Source organism: Balearica regulorum, chromosome 9, assembly GCF_011004875.1.
Source record: "Balearica regulorum gibbericeps isolate bBalReg1 chromosome 9, bBalReg1.pri, whole genome shotgun sequence".
In the NCBI taxonomy this organism is placed as follows: Eukaryota; Metazoa; Chordata; class Aves; order Gruiformes; family Gruidae; genus Balearica; species Balearica regulorum.
This window is the reverse complement of record NC_046192.1, coordinates 9,771,442-9,796,013: the sequence shown is the minus strand read 5'-3', so window position 1 is coordinate 9,796,013 and position 24,572 is coordinate 9,771,442. Positions and strand designations below refer to the sequence as shown.

The window sequence follows — 24,572 nt, the reverse complement described above, 5'->3', positions numbered from 1 at the left end:
TCTATGTGTCATACTGTGGAAAAATGAAAGGTCATCAGATGAACCAGTTCATGCTCCATGGCAGGTTTTGTCAGGACTGTATTTATTCTTCAGAGGTGTGAAAAAATCAATGTCACACTCCATAACAGATTAACAGTTATTTTCTCTTAACAGGAAAATTGCTGCTGCTTTTAAGTTTGTTCAGGCCACCCAGAATAATGGAACCCTTAAAGGTTCGAACTCCTCTGGCCAGGCGTCGGGTCTGCTCTCGCAATGGTAATAACATATTGTAGTAGTAACTCTAATAAAACCACGATCTTTGTTGTCATCCTCCAGCTCTCGTATAAGCTGTTGTTTAAAATGTTATGTTCAGAAGAATCCTTTTACTGTCAATATTGTTAAGCATTGCAGAAACAGTAACGGCTCAGATCCCTATCTGAAAGATAATCCACAGTTTTCTCCAACCTGCAGGAATTCATAGGTCTGCAACCTTGTGCTTTCATGGAATCTTACTGCTTTAGGGGTAAATATCTATGGATGCACTTACAGTATCGTGGGACTCATTTCTCCCCAATAACCTGGGGTTGCGGAGCAGGAAGTATCTATACAACACTGTCAAACTTGAAAGTAGCTTTGCTTGACACCCACCTTTTATTTCCATGCTGCTAAGTGTAGCATAGTCCTATACTCTTATGTCCATATTGCCAGTTAGAGAATCTTTCTCTCCTAGTCTATTATTCCTCCATCTTCCTAGTTAAACATTGCAAGATGTAATCATTTGCATGGACTGCATGGTAATAAACTGCAGGTGCAGCACATCTTTAATAATCTTTTTGATCCTTTTAGGGAAAAGTGGGATCCTTTGCATGTTAATAATGTAAAACTCTAGGGAGAAAGCAAACTTTTGACTCTGTGAAACTTGTGGTTGTATCTAAGAGCATGGTGAGAAAGTCCCCCTTCCTCATGAGCTTGGATCGTGGACTTTTCTCATTTACGTATAGCTAGAATATGCTCACCATTACAAACATGTATCTTGGAATGGGACAAAGGAGGAAAAAAAATGCTTTCTCTGCCATACTTCTTTCTTTGTTCCTCTGCTGTGCAGTTTTCAGGAAGCAGCACTGATTTCACTACCCCGGCTGGAACTGGCAAGCAGCCTTTGGGAGACTGTTGTTTTGTTGCATATTTGCAGATGAACCAACATGGTGGCAATCCAGAAAATAAAGTCACCTGTCTGCTGTCTCCAGGGTCTGCACACTTTATCCCCTCACAGATGAGCATTTGTTGTCCAAATGGCTATTTGTTTGGCCTGTTGTAATACAGAGCATTTTTTGATGATGAGTTGAGAGCTGAAATATTCCTGGTGATCAGCTCTAACTTGCACTTACATTTATGTATTTCAGTTTGCTGAAACGTTCATATGAAACCAGACTTTCCTCACACACCTCCCCCAAAAAACAATGAAAAACCACAAAAAAACCCTTGAGATCAAATTTCCACATGTTCCAAATCCATTAGTTTGCCAGGATGTCCACCCAAATCCTTCCACTGTGACCATTAATGGAAGATTTTATCATACTGATTGGCAAAAGTCTGGACATCTGTACCTGTGTTGGGAACTTTTTTCTTTTTTTAAATCTGAAATGTTAATTTAATAAATATTTTTTGTAAAAATAACCAATACAAAAGACGGTTTAGCTAGGTGTAGGAAATAATTCTGTCTTAGAATATTTTTAAATTAGGTAGCTACATTTTTTTTAAAAGAAATGAAGTAAAAGTATATTTTAATAAGTGACCTGAATTTTGAGAGATGTTAAGTCTTGCTGAATTCTATAGTGCTTACAAATTCAAAATCCTTTCAAAAATTATGATAAGCATTGGTAGTTTAGTTCTAAGCTTCTTATTATAAATTAATGTGTTTGTCAGCATCAGAGGGTTAAAAGAACACACACGTGTGCATATTGTTACTGTCATTGTCAGTTTGTCACCATTTTTTTCCTCTCATAGAAGCTGTATTAGTTCTTTCATGAGCAGGGTACATTTTTCTTCTATTCTGCATTAATAGAACTCATCTCAGTTTCTCTTTGCCCAAAGGCAGTTTTTTAAACATCAGCCAGCTATTAAAGCTGATGCTTTTTTTCAGTGCTTAATGAGTGTTTTGTCTCCTGTGATCTCAAGAAATCAGAGCACATCTGTTTGTTTTGTCCACCTCGCTTTCTTCTGCATCTTTGTTTCTCTAAAAAATTTTGCATCAGTTTGTTTAACTTAGAATTTTCTGCAGTACTTCTCAAAGACTAAATGACATGGAACAGTTCTGTATAGGCATGATAGTTTATTCTTTGTTTCTGTTTTTTAATGGTACCTTTCAATTTCAGGATGCATTCTACTTCTAGTCATGATGGCCACAAGCATCACAGATCTCAAACATTACCAATAATCCGTGGCAAAAATGCACTTTCTAACCCCAAACTCCTGCAGATGATAGACAGCAATACAGCAAGTAAGTACAAAAATTATTTACTTCCCTCTGGAATTCTGTGGGGTTTGGGTCAGGCTCTGTACAATTAAATCTGTTTTCATGAGTGCCAGTGAAACACAGCCTGAAGAGAAGAGCCTAAACATAAATAGAGCTACTGACTGCCTTTTTTTCAGGAGACTAAGAAATCTGAGTTTAAATTTGGTCAAAGTTCATTTAGAAACAAAATGAATTACAATAACGTCACATATTTAAATCGCCTTAATGACAAGTTATTCCCCCCCTTCCCAGCATCTCTTCCATCTATGGTTACGTACCTTGCTGTACAAGCAGATGTACACTGGCTGAAATATTACATTTATTACATCTAGCAATAAAAGTGACCTTTTCATGGCAGAAGGTTCTTCAAGTGATGAGATTTGAAGTCATCTATCTCACTTTCCAATTAGGTTTTTCTCCTCATTTGAGGATGAACAGAAACAATGAAAGAATATACTCACATCACTGGTGGAGCTGGTAAAAGTTGACTCAAATTCCCTCCCCTTTGATCTCCTGTGAGCAGTTTTCCTCAAAATATCCCTTTGGTTAAATGCACAGTTAGGACCCGTCTCTACTGTGCTGAGACTTAATGACCAGATAGCAGAATTACATCATCTTTAACTATGGTCAGAAGATTGTTTGTCATCTTGCTTTGTATATGTTGCAGGCAGCTCCAGTGAAACGGACATTGTACAGTACGTAGACACAGAGGCAAACATTGCCACAGAAGTTTCCCTCACAATCCTTGACCTGTTGTGTCTTTACACTCTGAATCACCAGGTTTGTACACAGAAAACTTGAAATGCCTGAGACAGCAGGGTAGGGAAATAAGATATGCCAGTCCTCAATGAAGCTGAGGTATTTTATGAAGGAATTGACTTACAGTACCTAAACTGAATAGAAGGATGTGGAAGGAGAGCATCCTCCGTATCCAGGGCTATGTACAACCCTGCTCTGCATGAAAGTGTCATGCATCTACTAATACATCACATTATCTGAATCACACTTACCCCACTAGGTTTCAGAGATTTTAGACAAAAGATTTCTGAACTGTTTATCATCTATATCACTCCAAGTCAGCAGGTGGATCCTCTGTCTCTTTAAAAATTGCTCTATGAATATTGGCCCAGATGACCTCTCTGTCTCTCAGAGTCTATGAATCTCTCTATGATTCTGTGATTCTATGAAAAAGAGTCTGCAGCTGGGAATGCCTCATCCACAGAGATTTTACATTGAGAAAACCATCTCCTTAGGAAAACTCTGATGTAAAGTCCAGCAGATCCTTCTTCTGTTTATTCACTTTAATAACCAGAATGTCCTGTCTTGTCTGTGAATTTTTCAGAGGCAGCTCCAGCAATCTGATTGCCAGAATGCATTGATGAAGAAAGTGTTTGACACACACATGCTCTTTTTGCAAATCAACCAGTCAGCAGCAGCTCTCAAGCATGTCTTTGCTGCCCTACGGCTGTTTGTAGGCAAGGTAACTGGTTTTATTCTGTTAGTCTGACCTACTAATATGTTACAGCAAGTGCAGCTTGAGGACAGTTGGGCACCTCGAAAGAGTTTTCACTGTATTAATGCTCATTCCTGACAAAGATCTTCTGATTTATTGCTGATTAAAAGTGAGAAGTTCACAATATCTGAAAAATTAGTTCTGTTTTGGAAAATGAAAAATGTACTAAGAAAGTGTAACTTGAAAGTAAATAGATAAATAATGTCCAGGTCTGTGGTATCTGGCTATGTCATTGGCTTTCATGCTTTTCCCACCTGTGGAAGAAAGCTTGAAACCCCAGAGGTCCGTGGTCAGTGAATGGTTACAGCTGCTCACAGAGGAGCTAGCAGGAGAGTATTCCATACACTTCACCAGAAGTTCATCCCAACTAATACAGTTTTACAAATACCTCGTTTTCAACATGGAAGAGGTTTTGGACAAAAACGTGTTTATGTGTCAGACTGTTTACTTGCTCGCATTGCACGTATGTAAATGATCGTGGGCGATTAGACACTTTGTGCCAAATGCAAAGGCTGTGTGATTTCCAAGTCATAGACTTAGATGAGATACTCTTAAAACTAACCAGCATGTAGCACACACATAACAATTGCTATCGGGAAGTGAGAATAAACAAGGCTGGCCTGATCTCCCAGATGTTTCTACAAAACGCAACCGTGTAGATCAGTTTAAACCATGTGGCCTCCTTCTGGTTGTTATCTCAAGGGGAAGAAGAAGGAAATCATGCTTCTTCCAGTAACGTAGCTTGAGGACATGGGGAAAATATAAAGTAGACCATCCACAGACAGCTTTAAATTACATACCAGGCAGTCAGGAACCGAAGAACTCTGTGCAATGGGGAGGACAAATAAATATCCAGGATCGCCCTTTTCATTCATGCTGTAGCTCTCGGGATTGAATTCTCTCTTCGTAGTTCTGTGGGAACAGGGATCAGTCATGGTTCCTGCAGCAGAACCTCTCGGGGTGGTACTTGAGATCTGCAGTCAATATGTACGGTCTTCTGCCTCTCCTCGGTCTGTCTTCTGTTACATTCACCCAGCTAATAAATAGTAGGTATGGTCTGGAGAGCCATCCTTCACTCTCTGTTGTCTCCTGCTGTTCAAACCCTTGACAACTGGAAGTTCTCTGACTTTGCTACTCAAAGTATTTTCTTTCTCCTGAACAGCTTTTACAGTAGTGCAGAACTCCACACAGGCTTTTCCTGGTTAGCTGTTCTGCATTCCTTGCAGATAGGCTGCTCTACTTTCACGCTTGCTGTGTGCCAGCTGCTGTCTGGACTTCCCGGAGGCCAGTTTGACAGTTGCATTGCGTACAGTGTTTGTATGAAAACTTGTGTGAAGTTTTTACTTAATCTTAATTTGCACATGGGATTATGTTTAGCCGGTGGCTAATTTTTTCACTAAACCTTGCTGTGAATGAATATGGAGAGAGGGAGTTTTTTATTAAAAGCTTAACAGAAAAAAGCATTGACTCAGAATAACTCCACCAAGGCCTGAGTGTAGTGCTAAACGTATTCACACATTTTTTTCAATAGTTCCCATCAGCATTCTTCCAAGGACAAGCAGATCTCTGCGGTTCACTCTGCTATGAAATCCTGAAGTGCTGTAACCATAGGTCACGTTCGACTCAGACAGAGGCATCTGCTCTTCTTTATTTTTTCATGAGAAAGAACTTTGAATTTAACAAGCAGAAATCAATAGTCAGATCCCATCTACAGGTAAGTGAAGTGTGAGATCATGAGTATTTAGCCGATGTGCATTGGTTTTTATCATTATTATTTTTATGCATTGTAGCAAAGCAATTCTTTTGGAGTACTCAGGCAATTCTGTGTGGCAGCTTGATTTTCCTGCCAAGTCTGAAGACATTGGGCTGGATTCTCTGCTCTTCTTGGGCTGCTAGGCTCTATTCCAGGGAGAGACAGCAGCTGTGAATGTAGCCGCATAGCCAATAAATAGCCAGATAAACAGCTATTCTTGACTTATGTGCATTGCTTACAGCAGTCAGAACATGGCTGATAGAGGAACTAAACAGAATCTGATAGTACAGTAACAGAAATATAAAGTCCAGTAACAATGCGCTTATGCTGCAAAATGCGAGCAATTACAGACATTGGAAAGGTTACTCACAGTCTTTGTGTACGTTATCTTCTTAAAACAGGTATAAAAGTGCATTTCTGCTAGACTGGTACATCAAGTCATACTAAAATAGGGATTAAAAACTGTTCAAAAACTGATTTCTTTGCTAATTGCACCCTGTGTTTGCCCCCCATACAGCTCATCAAAGCAGTGAGCCAGCTGATAGCAGATGCAGGGATTGGCGGATCTCGTTTTCAACATTCACTTGCAATTATAAATAATTTTGCCAATGGAGACAAGCAGATGAAAGTAAGAAACATTTTTTGTCGATCACTACCTCTTGCAAAAGGTCAACAATTTCAGAGGAGCAAGTGTTCCAGTGCATAAAATTGCTGGCTTGACAGTGATTTATGCATTCACAGTGTGCCTTTTTCAGGCAGTCTGAAATTCATAAAAATGTTTGTGACTCAGAAACTTAATAATTGAAAATAATTTTTAAAACAAAGAGAGGTTTTTTACTTGAAAACTGTTATTTGTTATTCACTGCTTATTTTATTCATTTGCCTCATGTCAGAGAAGATATCATGCATTGTGGCTAATGTAACACAATTGCATTGACAAACGATTTTTAGTCTACAAACTGTCCCTGTTCAGTAAATGTGTAGCAAAACCATGCACAACAGTTGGGTTTTGCAACAGCTTGCTAATCCCCTGAAAAAGGCACTTAGCTTTTAGATTAGTTACCATTGCTATTATATTCATTGTCTGCACTAAAGGTATCGGAAAAGGATTCCAATTTTTAATTTTTACAATTCCTGTCCAAACATTTATCAACATGAATTTTGTACTTTGGAGGTGTTTCTCCTTCTCTGAAGGTGACTTTAGGGTATCTCCACTGAGGTTAATAATAAAGTTGGCATAAGCAAATTGGTAGATAATCAGCACAAGTATTTTGATATCTTATTAAATAAGATGCAGTTACAATTGTATTTGTTTCCAAAGTCTAGCTTTGATTTCCCAGCACTGCAGTCAGTCACACTGCTTCTGTGATACACTCATCTCTGTGTGACATAGAGGAGGAATTTTCAGGATGTTTTTACTTTTAAACAAAGAGAACGAGGGGAAAAAAAGTCTGAAAATAGAAATGTATTTCATTTCCCATCTGAAAAAGAGAAACTGCAGACCTGCGTTAAATGTGTTGAGAACAGCTGATATGAGTAATACAAGGACTCGGTTCTGATCTTCCACAGTGTGAGAAGGCCAGGAGCCAGATTGTTGTGCTTTATTCACTGCGGTGAAACATGCTGTGAGTGTAGTTAAGCAGGACTATCTATAGTGCACGGTGCTGTTTGTCAGCTGAAAGTGTACGAGAATCCACTTCTGGATCCAGTAAGCAACCGAGGAACAAATGTTTCAGTTTGCTGACTTCAGCGGAGTTGCTGCAGACACAGGGGTGCAGCTGCCTGACTGGGACGTCTAGTAGGTGCTATGACACGTCAGTAAACGTCAAGGATTTGTATACAATGTGTACGTACCGTGGAACTGTGACTCTGCTTCAAAGCCTAGAATTAGAGAAGGGGGAAAGGTCTTCAATAAGCAGGACTTCAGCTGGTTCAGGGGTGCTGCATGTGGCTCTTTGGATGGTTTTAGTGATGCATTGCTTATCTTTCCCAAAGAACGTTAATTTCCCAGCAGAGGTGAAGGATCTGACCAAACGCATCAGAACAGTTTTAATGGCCACAGCTCAGATGAAGGAGCATGAGAAAGACCCTGAGATGCTCGTGGATCTGCAGTACAGCCTAGCAAATTCATATGCCAGCACACCTGAATTACGTAGGACGTGGCTTGAAAGCATGGCCAAGATTCATGCAAGAAATGGAGATTTATCAGAGGTAATGTAAATAGATATACAGGAAATCCGCTTGTCTTTAGGCTGAGATGTTCTGATGAAAAGGGCTCTGACAGACAGACAACAGCAGTGATTTAAGAGAATCATACAGTGTCTCTCCTATATTTGAAATTAGAGGATGACAGATTTGAAAAACACCTACAGATGTGACATGCTCATTATCCCAGTTTGCCTAATCATGACTACTCGATACATGCTTCAGCAAGACTTGAAAATGTCTGACGGGGAAGCTGTGGTCATATCGCGTTAGCATCTCCACTGCTTAACCCTAACAGGCACAGGAGGCGTAGTGTAGATGAGATTATGAGCAGTGCATAACTTACATAAAGGATTTTCTTCTCCCCCACTGCTGCATAGGAGAGGAGCTTTGTTTATAACACATTGCCCTTCTCATCAAAAATTAAATGGGTGATGCAAAACTCCAGTGCATAACCCAGGAATATCTTATTTACTAAGTAATGTTAATGGTTTTCTTGAGCAAATCTGTCTTTACCTAAGACACCTAGTGAAATTAAAGCTCAAGAAGGATTTCATCACTTAATCCTTTATTTTCTTAAATGGTTATATTAAGTTTGTCTTCCCTTTTCTGCAGCATGACTTGACAGTGATGAAAGTATGTGCTCCGTATCACATGTATGCTGTAAGTCATACAGTGTACTTTTACGTATACATGTATCTTGGTCTCTCGTTACAGGCTGCTATGTGCTACATTCATATCGCTGCTCTCATTGCGGAATACCTGAAAAGAAAGGGTAAGATCAACGTATTCAAAACAAGCTATGTATCTGTAAACATTATGGCTGAAAACAATTTTGGGCTGTCCTGCTTTCCTTCCTTGTATATAAAGCATACTTAAAGCTGCTTGAATTCTTCCCAAATATTTTATTTTTAAAATATATCATAAATGCTAGTCTTAGCTCTGGAACAGTAAAAGCGTGTGTTTTTTGTAAAGAGGGTTAATTAAATGTTCAGTAAGCTAGTGCTAAAAGAGAATGCTTCACTTGTTAGTCTGTTGTTATTAAATATGCATGTATTAACACATACCAGTAGCGGTGTACTAATACCATCTTACACTATCATAGGTTACTGGAAAATGGAAAAGATTTGTACCTCACGTATGCTCCTGGAAGATGGTCAAGTCTCTGATAGTAATGTGTTACTAACAACTCACAATGGAGGAAGTGAGTGCTCTAACCGTGCCTGTTTATGGGTCAAATAACATAATTAGGGAATCAAATTACTGTTCTCCAGTTGATCTGGAAAAATATCTACCAAATGGAAAATATTTATAGTGCATGTTGATGGCTGTAACAGCAAGCAAGTGATGTTGGAAACATTATATGTTACTTTCCTGATGCTCTTTGGCTGGTTTGATGAATTGCTCGAATGTCGCTGGTTAAGGGCTTTTTCAGCAAGAGAGCAGTCTGCTCTTCAGCAGCAGCAGAAATCCCGCTCAGGTCAATTGGTGTTTAGCATGCAAATCCACGTCCCGTTCCTTGACTAGCCAAAGCTGGGAGGGCACGGGGGTGGAATTAATATCTGGTTATCCATATGTAACTTAGTATAGGTAAAGATTTTTTTTTTAATCTGTGGTGCTTATTATAGAGAAATAAAGTGCAGGCTTATATTATTAAGTACTCCTATGCCAGTGGTTATTTAGTTCATGAAATATGCATTTCAAAGTAATTCTCAGCATGAGATATTTTAGCAATTTTCACAAGAGCAATTTCTGGGGGCAAGGGCAAATATCTGGGGCAGAGAAAACTGTTTTGGAAAGACCATGGTTCTCCTGTACACTGGGAAGTCTGTGTAGTGAGATGAAAAAATGCATCCTTTTAGAAGGAAGCTGTCTGTGAAGAGCACTATTTTGGAGATGGTTCACTAGTGGGAAAATACTTTGCATGAATAACATCACAGTAGGTGGAGTGAAGAACTTTTAAACCTATGTTTAAATGATTTTCAAAACTTGACAGACGGGAAGGAGCCCCTCTGTCTCAATGTGTAAAAGCTTTTTAATTGTGCGTTACTAGCATTTTCCTACTTTTAAATTGAACGTGAACTGTGTCAGGAGTTCATTGCCTCCACTGGCAGGTTTACCTTCACCCTTCAAGAGTGGTAGTAAAATGTTTGCAGGTCAGACTCTGCCTGATCTGTAATGTGCAATGCCTGTGTAAGTTGTTCTTTCTGCAAACATTGCACTAAGGCCCCAGCTTAGCAAATATTAAATGTGAGCTCGGTTTTAATCCTTGTGAGCCTTCCCATCAGCAGCTTCTGCCACCAGCCTGAGCTTTCTACAAGAGAGTTCCTCGGTTAGGGCTGCAGTCACCCTGCTGACCCTGGGCAGGGTAAGGAGAGCTGCTGCCAGGGTGTCCTCGAGCCCAGCAAAGGCGCACTGCGCTCTGGAGCGGCCGTCTCCCCATCGGCTGCCGTGAGCTTGGGGCGACTGTGCCCCTCTTGCTTAGGAAACCTGACAGGTGGGACAAGTGCAGGTCCCACCATGTAGCATTAAGTGTCTGTAGGTCAGGCCAGGAGTCACAGCACTGGTTTCATGAGTATAAATTGTCTCGCCTCAGCCTGCGATGGTAATTCCTGTATAGATGAGTGTTGCACGTGTAGTTTTACGAGGACTGCCAGCGCTGTATGGCTAAGGAACCGAAATGCCAAAGAGAGGAATAAGATTGCCTTAGGAAAATGTTATAGTTACCCTTTGCCTGGAGAAGTGGATTTATATCATAGAGAAAATGTGTAATAGTCTCATAAATTCAGTCAGGTCCACTTGTGCTTCTCATCACTTGGGCTGTGAAAAAAGTAACTAATCCAGTCAAATAAAACCTCTGTTTTAATGGTATCCAGTAACTTTTTGAATTATCTGGTTATTCAGTCATTAATTGATATTGTTATGACTTGCACTTCAAGGCTTATTTTCCATGGGATGGCCTGCTTTTCTGAGCATTACCCCCAACATTAAAGAAGAAGGTGCTATGAAGGAAGACTCTGGGATGCAAGACACTCCCTATAATGAGGTCAGCAGCATTAACATTTATATACTTGTTCTATATTAACAGAGAATGTTATTTCTAATGGATGCCTGTGCATGTTACAACAAATTATAGCGAGAGTGTACTTCAGGCAGCATTAAAAGGTGCACAGCTTTGGAGTGAAATGTCATAGCTGTTGTACTAAATAGTAAATGTTTAGCTAACCAGAACATTTGGTACCAGAGCTGGAAGTTAGGGCGGGGGGAGCCCATGAAGCAAACCTGTTCTTCTGAATGAGATGTCAAGTATTCAAGTATTTTCATGTCACTGTTATTTCAGGTTTTTTTATCTAAATAAGAGCTATGTCACCAGTACCTGATTAAACATTGTGTCATTTAAATAAATTTTAATATAGAAGATACAGAACAAAAATTAAATAGTGGTATGTCCTTTTGCTGCACTGCTATTAATTAAATGCCACCAGCTGTTGAGTCACTGAACTATTTGTATTTGTGGAATTGCAGAATATTCTTGTGGAGCAGCTGGAGTTGTGTGTTGAATACCTGTGGAAGTCTGAGAGATATGAGCTTATTGCTGAGGTTAACAAGCCTATCATTGCTGTTTTTGAGAAGCAGAGGGACTTTAAAGTAAGTTTTGTTTTGTTTTTTTTAATTATCTTGAGACAACAGCAAAGATCAAAATTTTTAGGGAGAAAAAAAACACCTGCTTTCTTTTAAAGGAATGGTTTTTTTCTTCCCGTCTGTAATTTCTCCTTTTAATGCTTTGTGCTGTGAGTAAATGAAAAACTCTGGCACCTACCTTCCTCTTTGCAGCATCAATACAGCAGTAAATGAACAAAACAATTTCAAACAAACCTCTTGTCTTAGCCAGTGGATGTGAATTTTGACATCTGTTTTTAAACCAAGAGCACATTTGTGTTGTATTGAAGTTTAGAAACTACTGATAAATTATGTGATCTCTTCACAATTCCAACGTTTCTTCATTTCTTATTTATTTGGCAATTTCAATACATAATGGATAACCGGATGGTAATCTCATTTACTGCTTTTTCTGGTTTAAAATTAAAAAAAAGCAAAGAGGTAGGTAGCTATAAGCTGTACGCTGAGGAATTAGGTCCTCAGATTTAAACTTAGTTAAAATTTTGGTTCACTGTCCTGAGAAAGTGGTTTTTAGTGGCAATTGTGCATAGCATATCATTGCATGGGGTTGGGAGCTGATTGGAGTTATTGGCACCCTGCTTTCACCTGCACATAGGACATTGGGTTCTCTGACCTCTTAGTAGGTCCCTACCACTGCCCAGCGGTGAGATGCTCGCCTTCCTGTGTGGCCCCATACACAAAGGCAGCCCACTGCCAAAAACCTCTGTGCTCAGAAGATGACAGAAACCTTGAAATGAATCTTTAGTGACTGCTGACAAGGTTAAATCTTAGCATGTGCAGCCATCTTTGCAAAGGTTTGGTAATCCAGTTAAGACAAGCTATGCTTGCGTAGAGCCCTTGTGTCATTTCCCAAAGTACTCGTGCTCTCTCACTTCCCCTCGCTCTCCTTGTTCCTTAATGTAGAGACTGTCTGATTTGTACTACGACATCCACCGCTCATACCTGAAGGTTGCAGAAGTAGTGAACTCCGAGAAACGTCTCTTTGGGCGATATTACCGTGTTGCATTTTATGGGCAGGTAAGTCAACTTGTGGTCTTTTGTCTCCACAGATTCCAGATTTCAGCCACGTTCTTCTTACCCTGATGTATTTCAGGGAAGCTAAAATAGGGAGACACGTGGCAGTGAATCATGGGGTAGAAAGTGCCTCGTGGGTCATACTCCAAAGAGGATTGTACTCAGAAGAGAGAGCACTCAGTTGCATCTGTGTAAACTGCTGCTATGGATTTAGTGGTGTAATGGAGACAGATCTGTACGTCAGCTTTAGTTCTTGACTTCATCAAGCAAAACTGAGACTGGGGCAGGGCGGGGTTTTTCAGAGTAAAATTTAAATAAAACCAGATAAGACATCTTTGTTGTATGGCCTCTCTTCAAACAGAGCTTAAAGCACAGCAGTATGCAGTAGATGTTTTGTTGTGTTTCTCGCTGACCCTGACTTCTGCTTTCAGGCCACCTCTGATTCTGTGCAATATACTGTAGAGTAGTTTTATTTCCTCTGCTGTGCTTCAGCATCCTCAAAGCATTATTTCGTGCTTTCTTCCACTACAAACCAGTGTAGCAATCCAGCATGTTCTTTTAAGACCTGGTTTTGGCAAGCGCACAATCTTCTTTACTCTAGAATAATAAGGTGTGTAAACAACAGATTGATGTGAATCATTCTGTTTGCTAATTAGATTTTAACGCAGAAATTTGCTCTTTTCTCCTTTTGATCTTATTCAAGGCTGTGGTAAGTCTAGTTCTTTTGCATGTTTTGTTTAATTCTCCTCACATGTCCTCCATCCTTCCCTGTACTGTTACTTAACATTAACTTTCCTGTGCTCTCGATTCTTTGGTTTGTGGCAGATGAAATAACGTCGTTTCATTCATTGCTGCATCCTGCAAACTAATTTTTGTTTGTTCAGTTACCTGAATTACCAAGCTGTATCTGTCGCCATGTTGTGTGTGCACCGTGGGGCCCAATGCTGCATCATCTCATCTCAGTGAAAGTTTTTCAGCTTCACTGGGAGTGGGACGGGACCCCTTCTTCCTCTGTTGAAAAACTCAGTGTAGCATTAATGCTGTTTGAATGCAAGCCTGCTTTCCTGGCCTGTGCAGCCTCGGCTGCATGGCAGTGGTAACTGGAGCGCTCTGGGCAGGGTGCAGCCACCTGCCTGGTAGTCCCTGTAGGAGCAAGCAAAGTGGGAGTCGGGGCAATGGCGAGTCCTTTCTCAAAACGGGGACAGCAGAGGGGGAATTAGGACTCTCCCACTTGCAGCTTCTTGCCAGGGCTCTCCCAGAGGCAGCTGCTTCTAACTGGGTAATTTACCTGCAGCAGTTCTGCTAAACTGGGTTAAAAATCTCTGTTACAGTGCAATGACTTTTCAGCTGCCAGTGCCACAAGGACAGCTTCATTTAAACAGCTTTAGTGCTCTAAAGCATATGATTTTTTCGTAGCTGCGTATTGCTCGGTCGGTCCCCTGGTGCCCCTGGACACTGAGCTCTAAATGTGAATGAGCACAGCTTCCTCCTCTCCTCTGGCAGAAGAGATGTTACGGGGTAGAAAGTGGGACTGCTCTGTACTGGTCCTTGCAGAGGCATAGTGACAAAAACTTGTGGCACAGAGCGGATAATTAAAGGTAGATCATTCCCATCAGTGTTACTTGTGCCTCATTTACCAAGGAAAATAGGAGTGGGTGTGCAGAACTGATTAAGGAGGGCTTACCAGTACACAGGCACCATGGCAGGCGTGGGAGCTACAGATGAAGCTTGACCTGGATGGAGAGACAGAGAGAACAGTCTGTTCCCATATACCAGTTGTGCCTGCATATTTTCCCTTTGGAAGGTTTCTGTTCTGAATTTTGGCCCGTCCATTTTTCCCGTGTGCCACTTGGTTCCATTTTGGCTGTGCATGCGGAAAGGTAGGGGGCCTTTTGGTCCTTCTGTTGCCAAGAGCAGGCCTCCATGCTGAAAGCTGTCTCAGTGCCCAATTCATTTAAAACATTAAAAGCAATTCCCTTTTTTTGTGCTTCTAGCAGTCTTTGCACCCTTCCTCCCAAAAGGTAAAGGCTGCAGGTTTTACTAGTATTACCCAGTTAAACTGGTGTAAAGCAATACGAATCGGTCTGCCTAGGCCGCTGCAACAGAAATGCCACAGAAAGAAACTTGGTATGCAGGTATGGGATTCCTTTTCAGTCTTATACGTACACTGTGATATCATATACCTATGAGTAGATACATACTTAAGCATGCACAATAAAAATGTATTTTTACACATATGCATTTATTCATTACACATTTTTATCAATTGTACCAATAACGTATACATATATGTTTTGCAAAAATGGAACACTGCTGTTCCTTAACTGAAACAAAAACTGCAGAGAAATCAGGTTAAAGGACAAAAGAATACTGCAAATATTGTTTGCAGGGAGAATTTTGGGGGTTCTGAGTGGAAAAAGAAAATCTGCAGCTGCACCTGAAAACCATTGTTCTTCATGCAGAGGCAGAGACAGTATTTGGTTATTGCATTGCTGCAGGGACCCTCTGGAAGGATGGTTTGAATTAACATAGTCCGTAGGGAGGATGTAGTCGGTTGTTTTCACCAGAGAGCTTTATTTGCCAGCTCAGAGAGCCGGATCTCATGGCAGCTGCTGTTTTAGACTGCAAATTCTGTTAAGGGCCCGTGGTGACAACATCTCATTGCACCACCAAGTGGCCACACTAGCCAGTGCTTCCGATTTTATCTGCAGATCAGTGTTTTGAGAAGTCAAAGTCTTTCTTGAATTAAAAAAAAAAAAAAAAGCCATTAAATAGCTGAAAACTCGTGCTGATAAACAAAAATGTTCAAGACTTGTTTTCAGAGCAGTATTAGGTAAAGGTAGAGCTGAGGTTTTGTGCAAGAAGCTGTAGAAGTTGGAGGGCAGATTTTCATAGCAGTAAGCAGACTGCGGCTTTACGTCTGAAGATCAGAAGACGTGTCCCCTTTTCCAAATGTGATAAACCAGCTCTAGCTTCCTTACCAAAGAGTGCAACATGCTCACCTGCCTTAGGAGGTGATGCTCACTCGATAAAGACAGGGAAGGATCCACTAAATGCTAATTCTTGGCAGGTAAAGCAGAAGGCTTTGCCTCGGCAGATCAGCTGTGAGGACCGAGTATATTTTTCCAGCAAAGGGCAGAGAAGAGTCAGTCACTGTGAGCTCCCAGGGCTGTGACTGAGGGCGTACGGGGAGGAAGAAGGGCCTTTTCAGCGCTCCCACGGTGACAATCCCAGGTCACAGCTTGACTCTCAGCACATCAGAGCTCAGTGGAAACCAATGACCTCCTGTCCAGGAGGCTGTCTCCCTTCCATTACATTCAGCTGCTCCGTGTAATAATTTTCATCTGTAAGGCTGCATTGTTCTTTTAAGGCAAAACAAACCAGTATAAAAATAATCTAGGGATATGCATTGATAATGCGACCTTGGCTGCTTAGTATTTTGAAGTCCTGAAATTGGAGGATATTTGGCTCCTAAAAAGGATTTAATCTTGCTTTCAATAGTCATTGCCAGACATATAGCATATGGCAGACACAAGTATTTATAGCTCACAATTAGCTTCTGCTTGTCACTTGTCAGCTGAAATACTGTAGGGAATATGTACTTAAATGATGTCTCTTGCATTAGAGACAAGACTAAATCTGTTAGTTGTTTGTTTTCAGGTGTGGTTTGGGGTTTTTTTTAAGCAAAAGCATTAATATAGATATCATCTTCATGTGCCGTGCAGCATCAGCACAGAGATTTGGCACTTACATATAAACACTGTACTCCAGCATGCAAACGTACACAGGATCAGTGTTTAAGAGGATAAACTATATTCTAGTTTGCTATGTGATAAATTTGGAAAACATGAAGCTTTTTGTTGAAAACATGGAATAGTAACAGAAAACAGATGTTTTTTGACAGAAGCAATCCTGAGTAGCGTGTTTGAGTATGGTTGCATGAGACTAATGAGGTTTTCCCACATAAAGGAGTTTTACTTCAGTGGAAACAAGATCAGAAACCATGTTATGATCTGCAGATCTATTCTCAGGGAAATCAATAGAAAGTCAATTGCTTGCCCAGCTCAGTAAATGGTTATAGAGTGTCAACTTTTGAGCTCTAGATTTGTTCTCTAATTACCTGTGAAGTTTTTCATATGTCTATGGAGTTTAATTGATAATATCGTTAAAAATTGTGCAATGTTAGAAGGTCACCATGAGACTGATGAAGACACTATCAGACAAGCTGCTGTTGCTGCAATTAGTCATTGGTTTCCAGTAATGCCCACGTTGCTGTTGGCACTTTCCAAATTAAAAGACAATTTTATTGCCCCTTGTCCTCACTGAAGGACAAGCCAGAGATGCACATATTTGTTAATCTCTGTTGAAATAAAGCTTAGGGTTTATTTTTTTATTATTTATTTTACATTGAAATTTATAGCTAGTTTATTTTAGTTCTGTATATTTTTCTGTGAAGATTTGCTTAGTTTATAATTTTAGCAGCCAGAGTTGAAATGTGCCTCAACATGAAAAGGCTGGTTTTTGCAAGAGTACCTGTACCTTCCAAAGAGATTTTGGAGGTATCTCGACTTCATTTAAGAGATACTTCATTTGTACTTCTCTCTTTTTCAATAGATGACAGTTTGCCTAGGCATATTGTAGAATTAGCTGTCCAAGCCACATCGTGTTAATTTTAAAGGGCCTTGGGTCTGACATCATTAATGCTCTCTTCCTTTCCCCTTCATCCTTGCAGCTTCAGGTATTTTCCTCTGGGTCACTTTGTGTTAAGGTGAAAGGAAGAGACTTTGGGTACAGCTGCAGTGGTTAATGCTGCCAGATTTCAGCAGCAGCATATGAAATCCTAGGAGGAGGGCTGGTGCTGCTCATGGTGTTGGGATAAATCCAGCCCTTGTTAATGGGGCACCTGCTGCTTTCTGCTCAGCTGGGAGAGCTTCTCCTGGAGTGTTGATATACATGTTCATCATGTAGCGGTTGAGTGTCTCACCTGCATGTGATGCAATGCTGGGTTAATTTTCTGAGGTCGGCATTTCTTCTGAAGCCTGATAGCTTTTCAATGGAGCCTTTTATTAAAGCTCTGCCAAGTCCATCCAGTGTAATAAGTAAATGACCTTAACAAGGTTGAGCTTTTTTGCAAAGGAGGACAGTCTGTGTGCTCTTTTTTTTTCTTTTTTTTTTTTTTTTCAAATATAACTCATTTACTAATTGTCTCTGAAAATGCTGCAAATCCATACGGCCTTTCAAGATGCCACCAGAGTTCCTCTTCAACTGCCCTGAAGAGATGCAGACTGGTTCGCAGTGGCCCTGCACATCGCCACGGGCAGCAGAGCCCTGCGCGGTGCCCAGCCTCTGCTTGCACACGTGGCTCCCAGCTAGGATGTGCTGGAGGTGGCATGCTGCGCACACCCCAGCTGGGCACCCAGCAAACAGCTGTTACACTCATGTTCTGTTAGCATAGTGCTTCCAAAATAGTTTAACCAAATGATTAAAGCTTAAAGAATTTTTAATGTCCAATTTTTAATTCATTAGGGTTTTTTCATCATACACACACCAGCATTCTCAAGTACTTTAACTCTTTAGACAGCTAGATCTTTTCCATGAATACATGTGTACGAGTTATTTCCTGGGTAACCTCAGAGACACCAGATCAGTATAAATGCAGACCTCGAGGTATGTGTCTGCTAGGAGCGCAGAGAGGTAAGCTTTTAACTCAGGCACTGGGAATGACATACAGGATGCTCTGGTGGGTATACAGGCAAGCTTGGTTCCTGATGTAAGCACCTCGGCGTAGGCTTTGCCCTGCCTGTTGTGTTCATTGTATCCTTCCATTTCTTTCCAAACAGGGATTTTTTGAAGAGGAGGAAGGTAAAGAGTATATCTACAAAGAACCCAAATTAACCGGCTTGTCTGAGATCTCACAAAGACTGATGAAACTTTATGCAGACAAGTTTGGAATAGATAACGTGAAGATCATCCAGGATTCCAACAAGGTACAAAAGGCGTGCGGTTCTTGTGCGAGGAGAAGTGAGTGTGTGGTTCATGTTTTGAGAGCTGTGTTTTGAATGAATGTGAACTGAGTGTATGTGTAAACTACTATGGCCTAGTTTTACAACCAAAGACCCTCTCCTTATAGCATGGCACTGTATATGCCTCCAGAGAGCATGCAGGTGTTTACTGCAGTGCGGAAGCAGGTTATTTTCTCTCACTAGCTTTCATCCACTTTTGCCAATGGCTATATTCAAAAATCCCACTGTTCTTAGGGGCGTCTTGGTTAAATATCTTACTATTAATCTGTGGTCTGAATATTACATTTGGAAGTCTCAGTTTTAATCGGTATTGCTATGAAAGCTAAAAGCATCAGAAATATAATGGATGCCTTGGAAGCTCATCACACTTAACAGAGTTTTATTATGTTTGCCACTGTTACACAGGTGAACCCCAAAGACCTGGATCCAAAATATGCTTATATCCAGGTGACGTATGTCACACCTTTCTTTGAAGAGAAGGAAGCTGAAGATCGAAAGACCGACTTTGAAATGCATCACAACATCAATCGTTTTGTGTTTGAAACACCTTTCACACTCTCAGGAAAAAAGCACGGAGGTGTAGAAGAGCAGTGCAAGAGGCGCACAATCCTGACAAGTACGTTTGCTCAGGCTGCTTTCCCCTCCTCTCCCCCCTTTGCCAGTTAAGCCAAACCGTGTGTTCCCCGTGCCAGGTTTTCTGCAGTCAGTGGGCACAGCGTGTGTGCAGAATGATAAGTCATCTTTTCAGTGTGTCTGTTGGCAAAGTATGTGCTTTCTTACAGTCCTGCTGACTGTCCTAGGGAAAGTTATTTTCATTTGTGGAGTCATCAGCTGTCTTATTTTTCCTTATTATTGACATCTTAACTGTTCTTGCAGTGATGTAATTTGGGAGTGGTTCTGCTGGAGGCAGCTTAGCACACAGAACCGTTGTTCTTTTAATAATAAACAAGTCAAAGAAACAGTGAAGTACGGTGCCTATTCTGCTAAGAAGAGTAAAACTTAGCAGGTAGGAGTTTTTGTTCAAAATGGGAGTAAGACACACTATATAGACTTTTTTAAAGTGAGAGGTAAGATTTCATCTCGTTGGGCACAATCAGCGTTTTAAGACGAGAATGTCAGGAGCGCTAGATATGTCTGTTCTTACTGAGTCATATTGAACAGAAAATATTTAGTTTCTTATCATGATTGAAATCTCTTTTCAAAGAGGCATCCTTGGTGAAACTGCTACTGAAACTTGACCTGTCTGAATTTTGGCTGGGAATATGAGAAACTGTCTGAGATGAAGGCGTTGTTCTCGTGGGCAGAGAGGCTGATGTTCACAGCAAAGGCTCCTGAGTGACAGAAAATCCAGTTCCCTAGCAACTTCAGTGCTTCCCCCAAAGGGCAAAGTGAAGAAAGCTGCTTACAGTACAGGCATAGTCACTTAAGTTTTGTTCTGGCAAGTCAGGAAAGAGGCACTGATGTCTGAGGGCATCTCGTTACATGACACAGCTTTGCGTGTAAGAAGAAGAAAGGGGGAGTAGCTTGTGTGTGGTTTTCTTAAGTGCTTGAGCAGCAGTAGGTGTTTTGAGATGTGTATTGAAGCAGGTAGTTTCACTGACTTGAAAGTGCAGCTGTTACGGTGTGTCTGGCAAAAACAGAGAGGGTTGTTCTTCCATCAGAATATTTTCCCTAGGTTATTACATGCTGTCGTCAGCTCCCACCACTCTCAGCCTGGCTCCATCTTCAGCGTTAGGTGGGAATTTGATGACCACCTCTTTTCCCTTGCTTTTTCCCTCTGGCACCTGCCTCACCTCAGTGCTTTTCTCTAAAGGAAACATCTGTCTTTTCCCCCCCACCCCCCTGCCCTTTGATAAAGTCATATATTTTCATTTGCTTTGTACATAAAAAGAAGTGCTTTTAGTTTGAGAAGAAAGCAAGGCTTACCGGTATGACTGGAGGAGCAGTGGAAATTAATTGTGCTTGGGCAGAGGTACTGGGTGGCTGGAATGGTACCTGCTCAGCGTCTCTGCTCCAGAGCCTGCTGCCTGCGCTGCGCAGAGGACAAGTGCAGTCTGGCAGCAGTCTGTGGATCCCTGGCTCTCTGCCGTGCCTGGTTGTGACTCATGGTTCCAGCTCTGGAAGTCCTGGGTGTCCTGCTCTCAAAGGAGACAGCTACCCTGTAAGCTGGAGCTCATTTAGGTCTCAGCTGACTGGCAGCAGATGCTCACCGGAGGAGGGCATACACTGCATTTGGGAGGCCTTCCAAAGCGCGTAGAGCGATCAGGAAAAGATTGTTAGCTTAGATCAGGCCTAATGCACCATAACAGTACCTTTGCCAGACTCCCTGAGATCCGTGAAAAGGCCTTGACTGGAAGGAAGGGTTTTAACGGTGAATAATTCCTCTGTCAGCTCCTATAGCAGTATTTAGGTTGAATACTAAGAGTAACTCCTTACTTCTTTGATGATGTTTTAATAGTAGTTCATCTGTGGGTGAGCGATACCTAATTCAGCTAAACTGGAGGCTCCTGCCTCTAACTAGAAACATGTTTGATGGGAGGTTTTGAGCCATTTGAAGTTTGGTACAGGCTTATCATTTGGTGCTTTAACTCAAAAGAAGAAATTTGTGGATTCTAAAATCTGAGCAGTGAGAGGGTTTTGGCCATGTGGATGTGACAGAGCTCAGTAGCAAACAGTGGTGAATTCAAAAGGAAATGCTCTTCCAGTGCCAGGTACATAAAAATTCGATTTGGACCTGCTGGGTCACTTTCATTCATTTGGTGATTAAAACTTAATTTGTATGGATTGACAAAGAGACTGACAAAGTCAAAAGTTAATACTTTGACTTAATTGTTTTGCTTTCCTAAATACTCTCTAGTTGGGTGACTTTGTCTGATACATTTCTTGCTTTCGAGTAGCCAGTCACTTGTTTCCATACGTGAAGAAGCGTATTCAAGTCATAAGCCAAACCAGCACAGAGCTGAACCCTATCGAAGTAGCAATTGATGAGATGTCCAAAAAAGTCTCAGAGCTCAATCAGCTTTGCACAATGGAAGAAGTGGACATGATCCGACTGCAGCTCAAACTCCAAGGAAGTGTCAGTGTCAAGGTAATGACAATTTGCCTTTTTTTTTTTTTTTTTTACAATGCATCTACCTAAATTTTTATTCAGACTTTCATCATTCCAGACATTTTTTTGTCTATTTTATATTTCTAGTCATATCTTGTATTCCAGTGCTGTTGGAGCCCACTCTACAAATGTAAGGGAATGGAAAGTTTTCACAATAACCCGCTTGTTCTGTGCACCTAAGCTGTGCGGTTTTCCCCCAGGTAAATGCTGGACCAATGGCCTATGCTCGAGCTTTTCTTGAAGAGACAAATGCTAAGAGATATCCTGATAATCAAGTTAAGCTTCTGAAGGAAATCTTCAGGTAAACATTAAGTTTAGACTTTCTACCCTCTGCATAGTATGAGTAGCAGAGTAGGTGTGACATGAAATCAGGCTGAATTGAACCAGGCTAATTTACATCTGCATTTACCTTATCTTACAACTCATTCCCAAGAAAACATTTACTGAAGTTTTGGGCTATCCTGGTAGCCTACGTTCCTCTTGGTCTGAGGATGAGTTCTGAAATTCACTTCTAACAAGGTGTAACTTGCAAGGAGAAGAGGTACAGTAGTGTGTGTGTGTATATATAGATAGATAGGGTTTTTCATTACTACAAAATTTGTGTGGTTGCTCTTTGTGTTTTTTGTAGGCAATTTGCAGAAGCATGTGGGCATGCTCTTGATGTCAACGAACGCCTTATTAAGGAGGACCAATTTGAATATCAGGGAGAGATGAAGTCTCATTATAAGGATATGCTCAGTGAGCTGTCTGCAGTTATGAATGAACAGGTAAGATCATCTATTTTTGGTGCTGGTTGGGCTGAATGAGGGTGGCTAATTGTGTCTCCTAGTGACAAATGAAGCTGTAGAGCAAAATGCTACAAGACCTGGCAGTGCAGCAGTCACTAAGAAAACACAGTTTATTCCTTTTCCTTTTTTTTTTATTTTCCCCCTCTCTGTTTTTAAATCCATCTGTATTATGTTTAATGAATCTGAGTCATAACAAAGATTTGTCTTCTGCCTGTCTTGCTGTGTATTGAAAAGTTGAATGCTCACGAGGCTAAATGCAGACTAAGGTCTAGAGGTGTAGAAAGACAATCAGTTAAACTAGTGTTTTATGCTTTGCTCGCTTTATCCTACAGCTGTGATGTATTTAATTAAAACAGTAAATTGCTTTTAAGACCTAGCTTATAACTGGAGGAGGTATCTTTATAGCTTGTATTTGTATTCAGCTTTCAGAGCAAAAGTTATTTCTTTTTTATTTTTTTATATTTAAGTACACTGTCAAAATGCATGCCATGTATTCAGCTGTTAGCAGCGTCAGAAGGAATGCATATGAAATGCATCCCAAAATACTGAACTGGACTTCAGTGCACACTTGCAGCTATTGTATTGCTGTGTCTATGCAGATATTTTTAATTACATTTTCTGTTTTAATTTAAATATTGAGTGATTTTGCATACTAAAGTGCAAATTAAATCATGCTTAATTATTTTTCTGCATGCTTGTGTGTAGGCCACCTTAGATTGCTTCTGAGAAATGCTTATTCTCTAGCAGTTGCACTGCATTTCCAGGTGCCCATAGCACACATAAGCCCTGTTTGCGTACAGAGTTACTTTGTTTAACCATTGGTATCAGTGACGGCATCTCGCAGAAGTGTCTAACTGGCACCTCATTAGACCATGCTGTATTATTCGTCTTCACATGTGAGGAGAATAAGGATTTACCAGAATTTTTGGCCCATTGTTATACTTATTGTGGAATTGAGCTAGTTTTTCACAGGATGTAAAGCTGTATAATTGCTTTGAAGACTTGGTGTATGCAAGGTGGGGGTCGAGCTCAGTGGTGGTTGCAGTTCTGTGAGTTGTGCTCCCTTCCTGTTCAGTTGTATAAAGATTTGTGAACCTCAAGCATTCCAGTAATTTTATCATAACTAACATTTATCACTGTTTGTTATATTAAGTAGTAAGTATTAAGGGTACCATTTGTTACTCAATGGTCACGCCTGTCCCATGGAAGTTATTTTGGCCACAGGCAGTACCATATGTCTTGTGTGAACTACTGTTCCCCACAAGAATGGAAAATGTGTGGTCAACATAAATGAGGCATGAGCAGCCCATGAGTTTCAGCACTCATAAAATATTTGGTGAGTTCTATTAAATACTCGCACCTGTATTTATATCAGCGAGCTCTGAATTTTCTTCATGTAAATGAAAGGACTGAATAATACAAAATTACTTGTACATAATATGTAAAGTTAAGAGTTCATCCAGAAAAAGTCAAAATCCTCACCTGTTTAACTAAAATCATCTGAATTTGAAAGTCCACACTGAAAACCAGTCTCCCACTTGCAGCCCTGTGGGGCAGCCTTATGAGCGACAGCCCAGTTTTCCAGGCACCTCGGCTTTTTGGAAAACTCTACTCCTCTTGCAATGAATGCATGAACTCCCTATTTCTGAGTAGAGTGTTCCCTCAAAGAAATCACATGCTGTAAAGTGTGGCTGAATGACATATCTTGTGGTTGGAAAGCTTGAGGCTCTCCTGTAACTGTGCTGTGTGCTTTACACCAGTGAGATTTGCCATTTTTCCCATTGTTGTATTCAAGAGGGTTTTGTTTGCTCACCCACTGACAGTGACTCTTTCATCACCATATGTTTTTCTCTTTTTTGTTTTGTCTTGTTTTTCTTTTCTGACAGCTCTGTCATGGTCCTTGCTTATACAGCTTCTCTTCTTCCCTGTCTAACATTTCCCTCAATACTATAGCCAAAAGTGGTATGTTCATTTTTCTTACATCTATTTTTT

General features: G+C 40.7%; 1 protein-coding gene across 11 annotated transcripts in view; it reads left to right on the top strand.

Annotated features, from left to right (window-relative positions):
- DOCK10 (dedicator of cytokinesis 10) overlaps positions 1–24,572 on the top strand; it is a 162,696-nt gene that overhangs the window by 135,835 nt on the left and 2,289 nt on the right. For 10 of the 11 annotated variants that reach the window (XM_075761024.1, XM_075761023.1, XM_075761021.1 and 7 more), the window contains 17 exons: positions 154–255; positions 2,355–2,479; positions 3,162–3,274; positions 3,837–3,974; positions 5,539–5,721; positions 6,278–6,388; positions 7,756–7,971; positions 8,683–8,740; positions 9,071–9,169; positions 10,905–11,011; positions 11,491–11,613; positions 12,550–12,663; positions 18,501–18,647; positions 19,089–19,299; positions 21,581–21,771; positions 21,993–22,093; positions 22,421–22,559. In XM_075761024.1, the coding sequence (XP_075617139.1) occupies positions 154–255; positions 2,355–2,479; positions 3,162–3,274; positions 3,837–3,974; positions 5,539–5,721; positions 6,278–6,388; positions 7,756–7,971; positions 8,683–8,740; positions 9,071–9,169; positions 10,905–11,011; positions 11,491–11,613; positions 12,550–12,663; positions 18,501–18,647; positions 19,089–19,299; positions 21,581–21,771; positions 21,993–22,093; positions 22,421–22,559 (2,278 nt within the window). The remainder of the gene's footprint in view (positions 1–153; positions 256–2,354; positions 2,480–3,161; positions 3,275–3,836; positions 3,975–5,538; positions 5,722–6,277; positions 6,389–7,755; positions 7,972–8,682; positions 8,741–9,070; positions 9,170–10,904; positions 11,012–11,490; positions 11,614–12,549; positions 12,664–18,500; positions 18,648–19,088; positions 19,300–21,580; positions 21,772–21,992; positions 22,094–22,420; positions 22,560–24,572) is intronic. The other variant, XM_075761022.1, reaches the window with a different exon arrangement.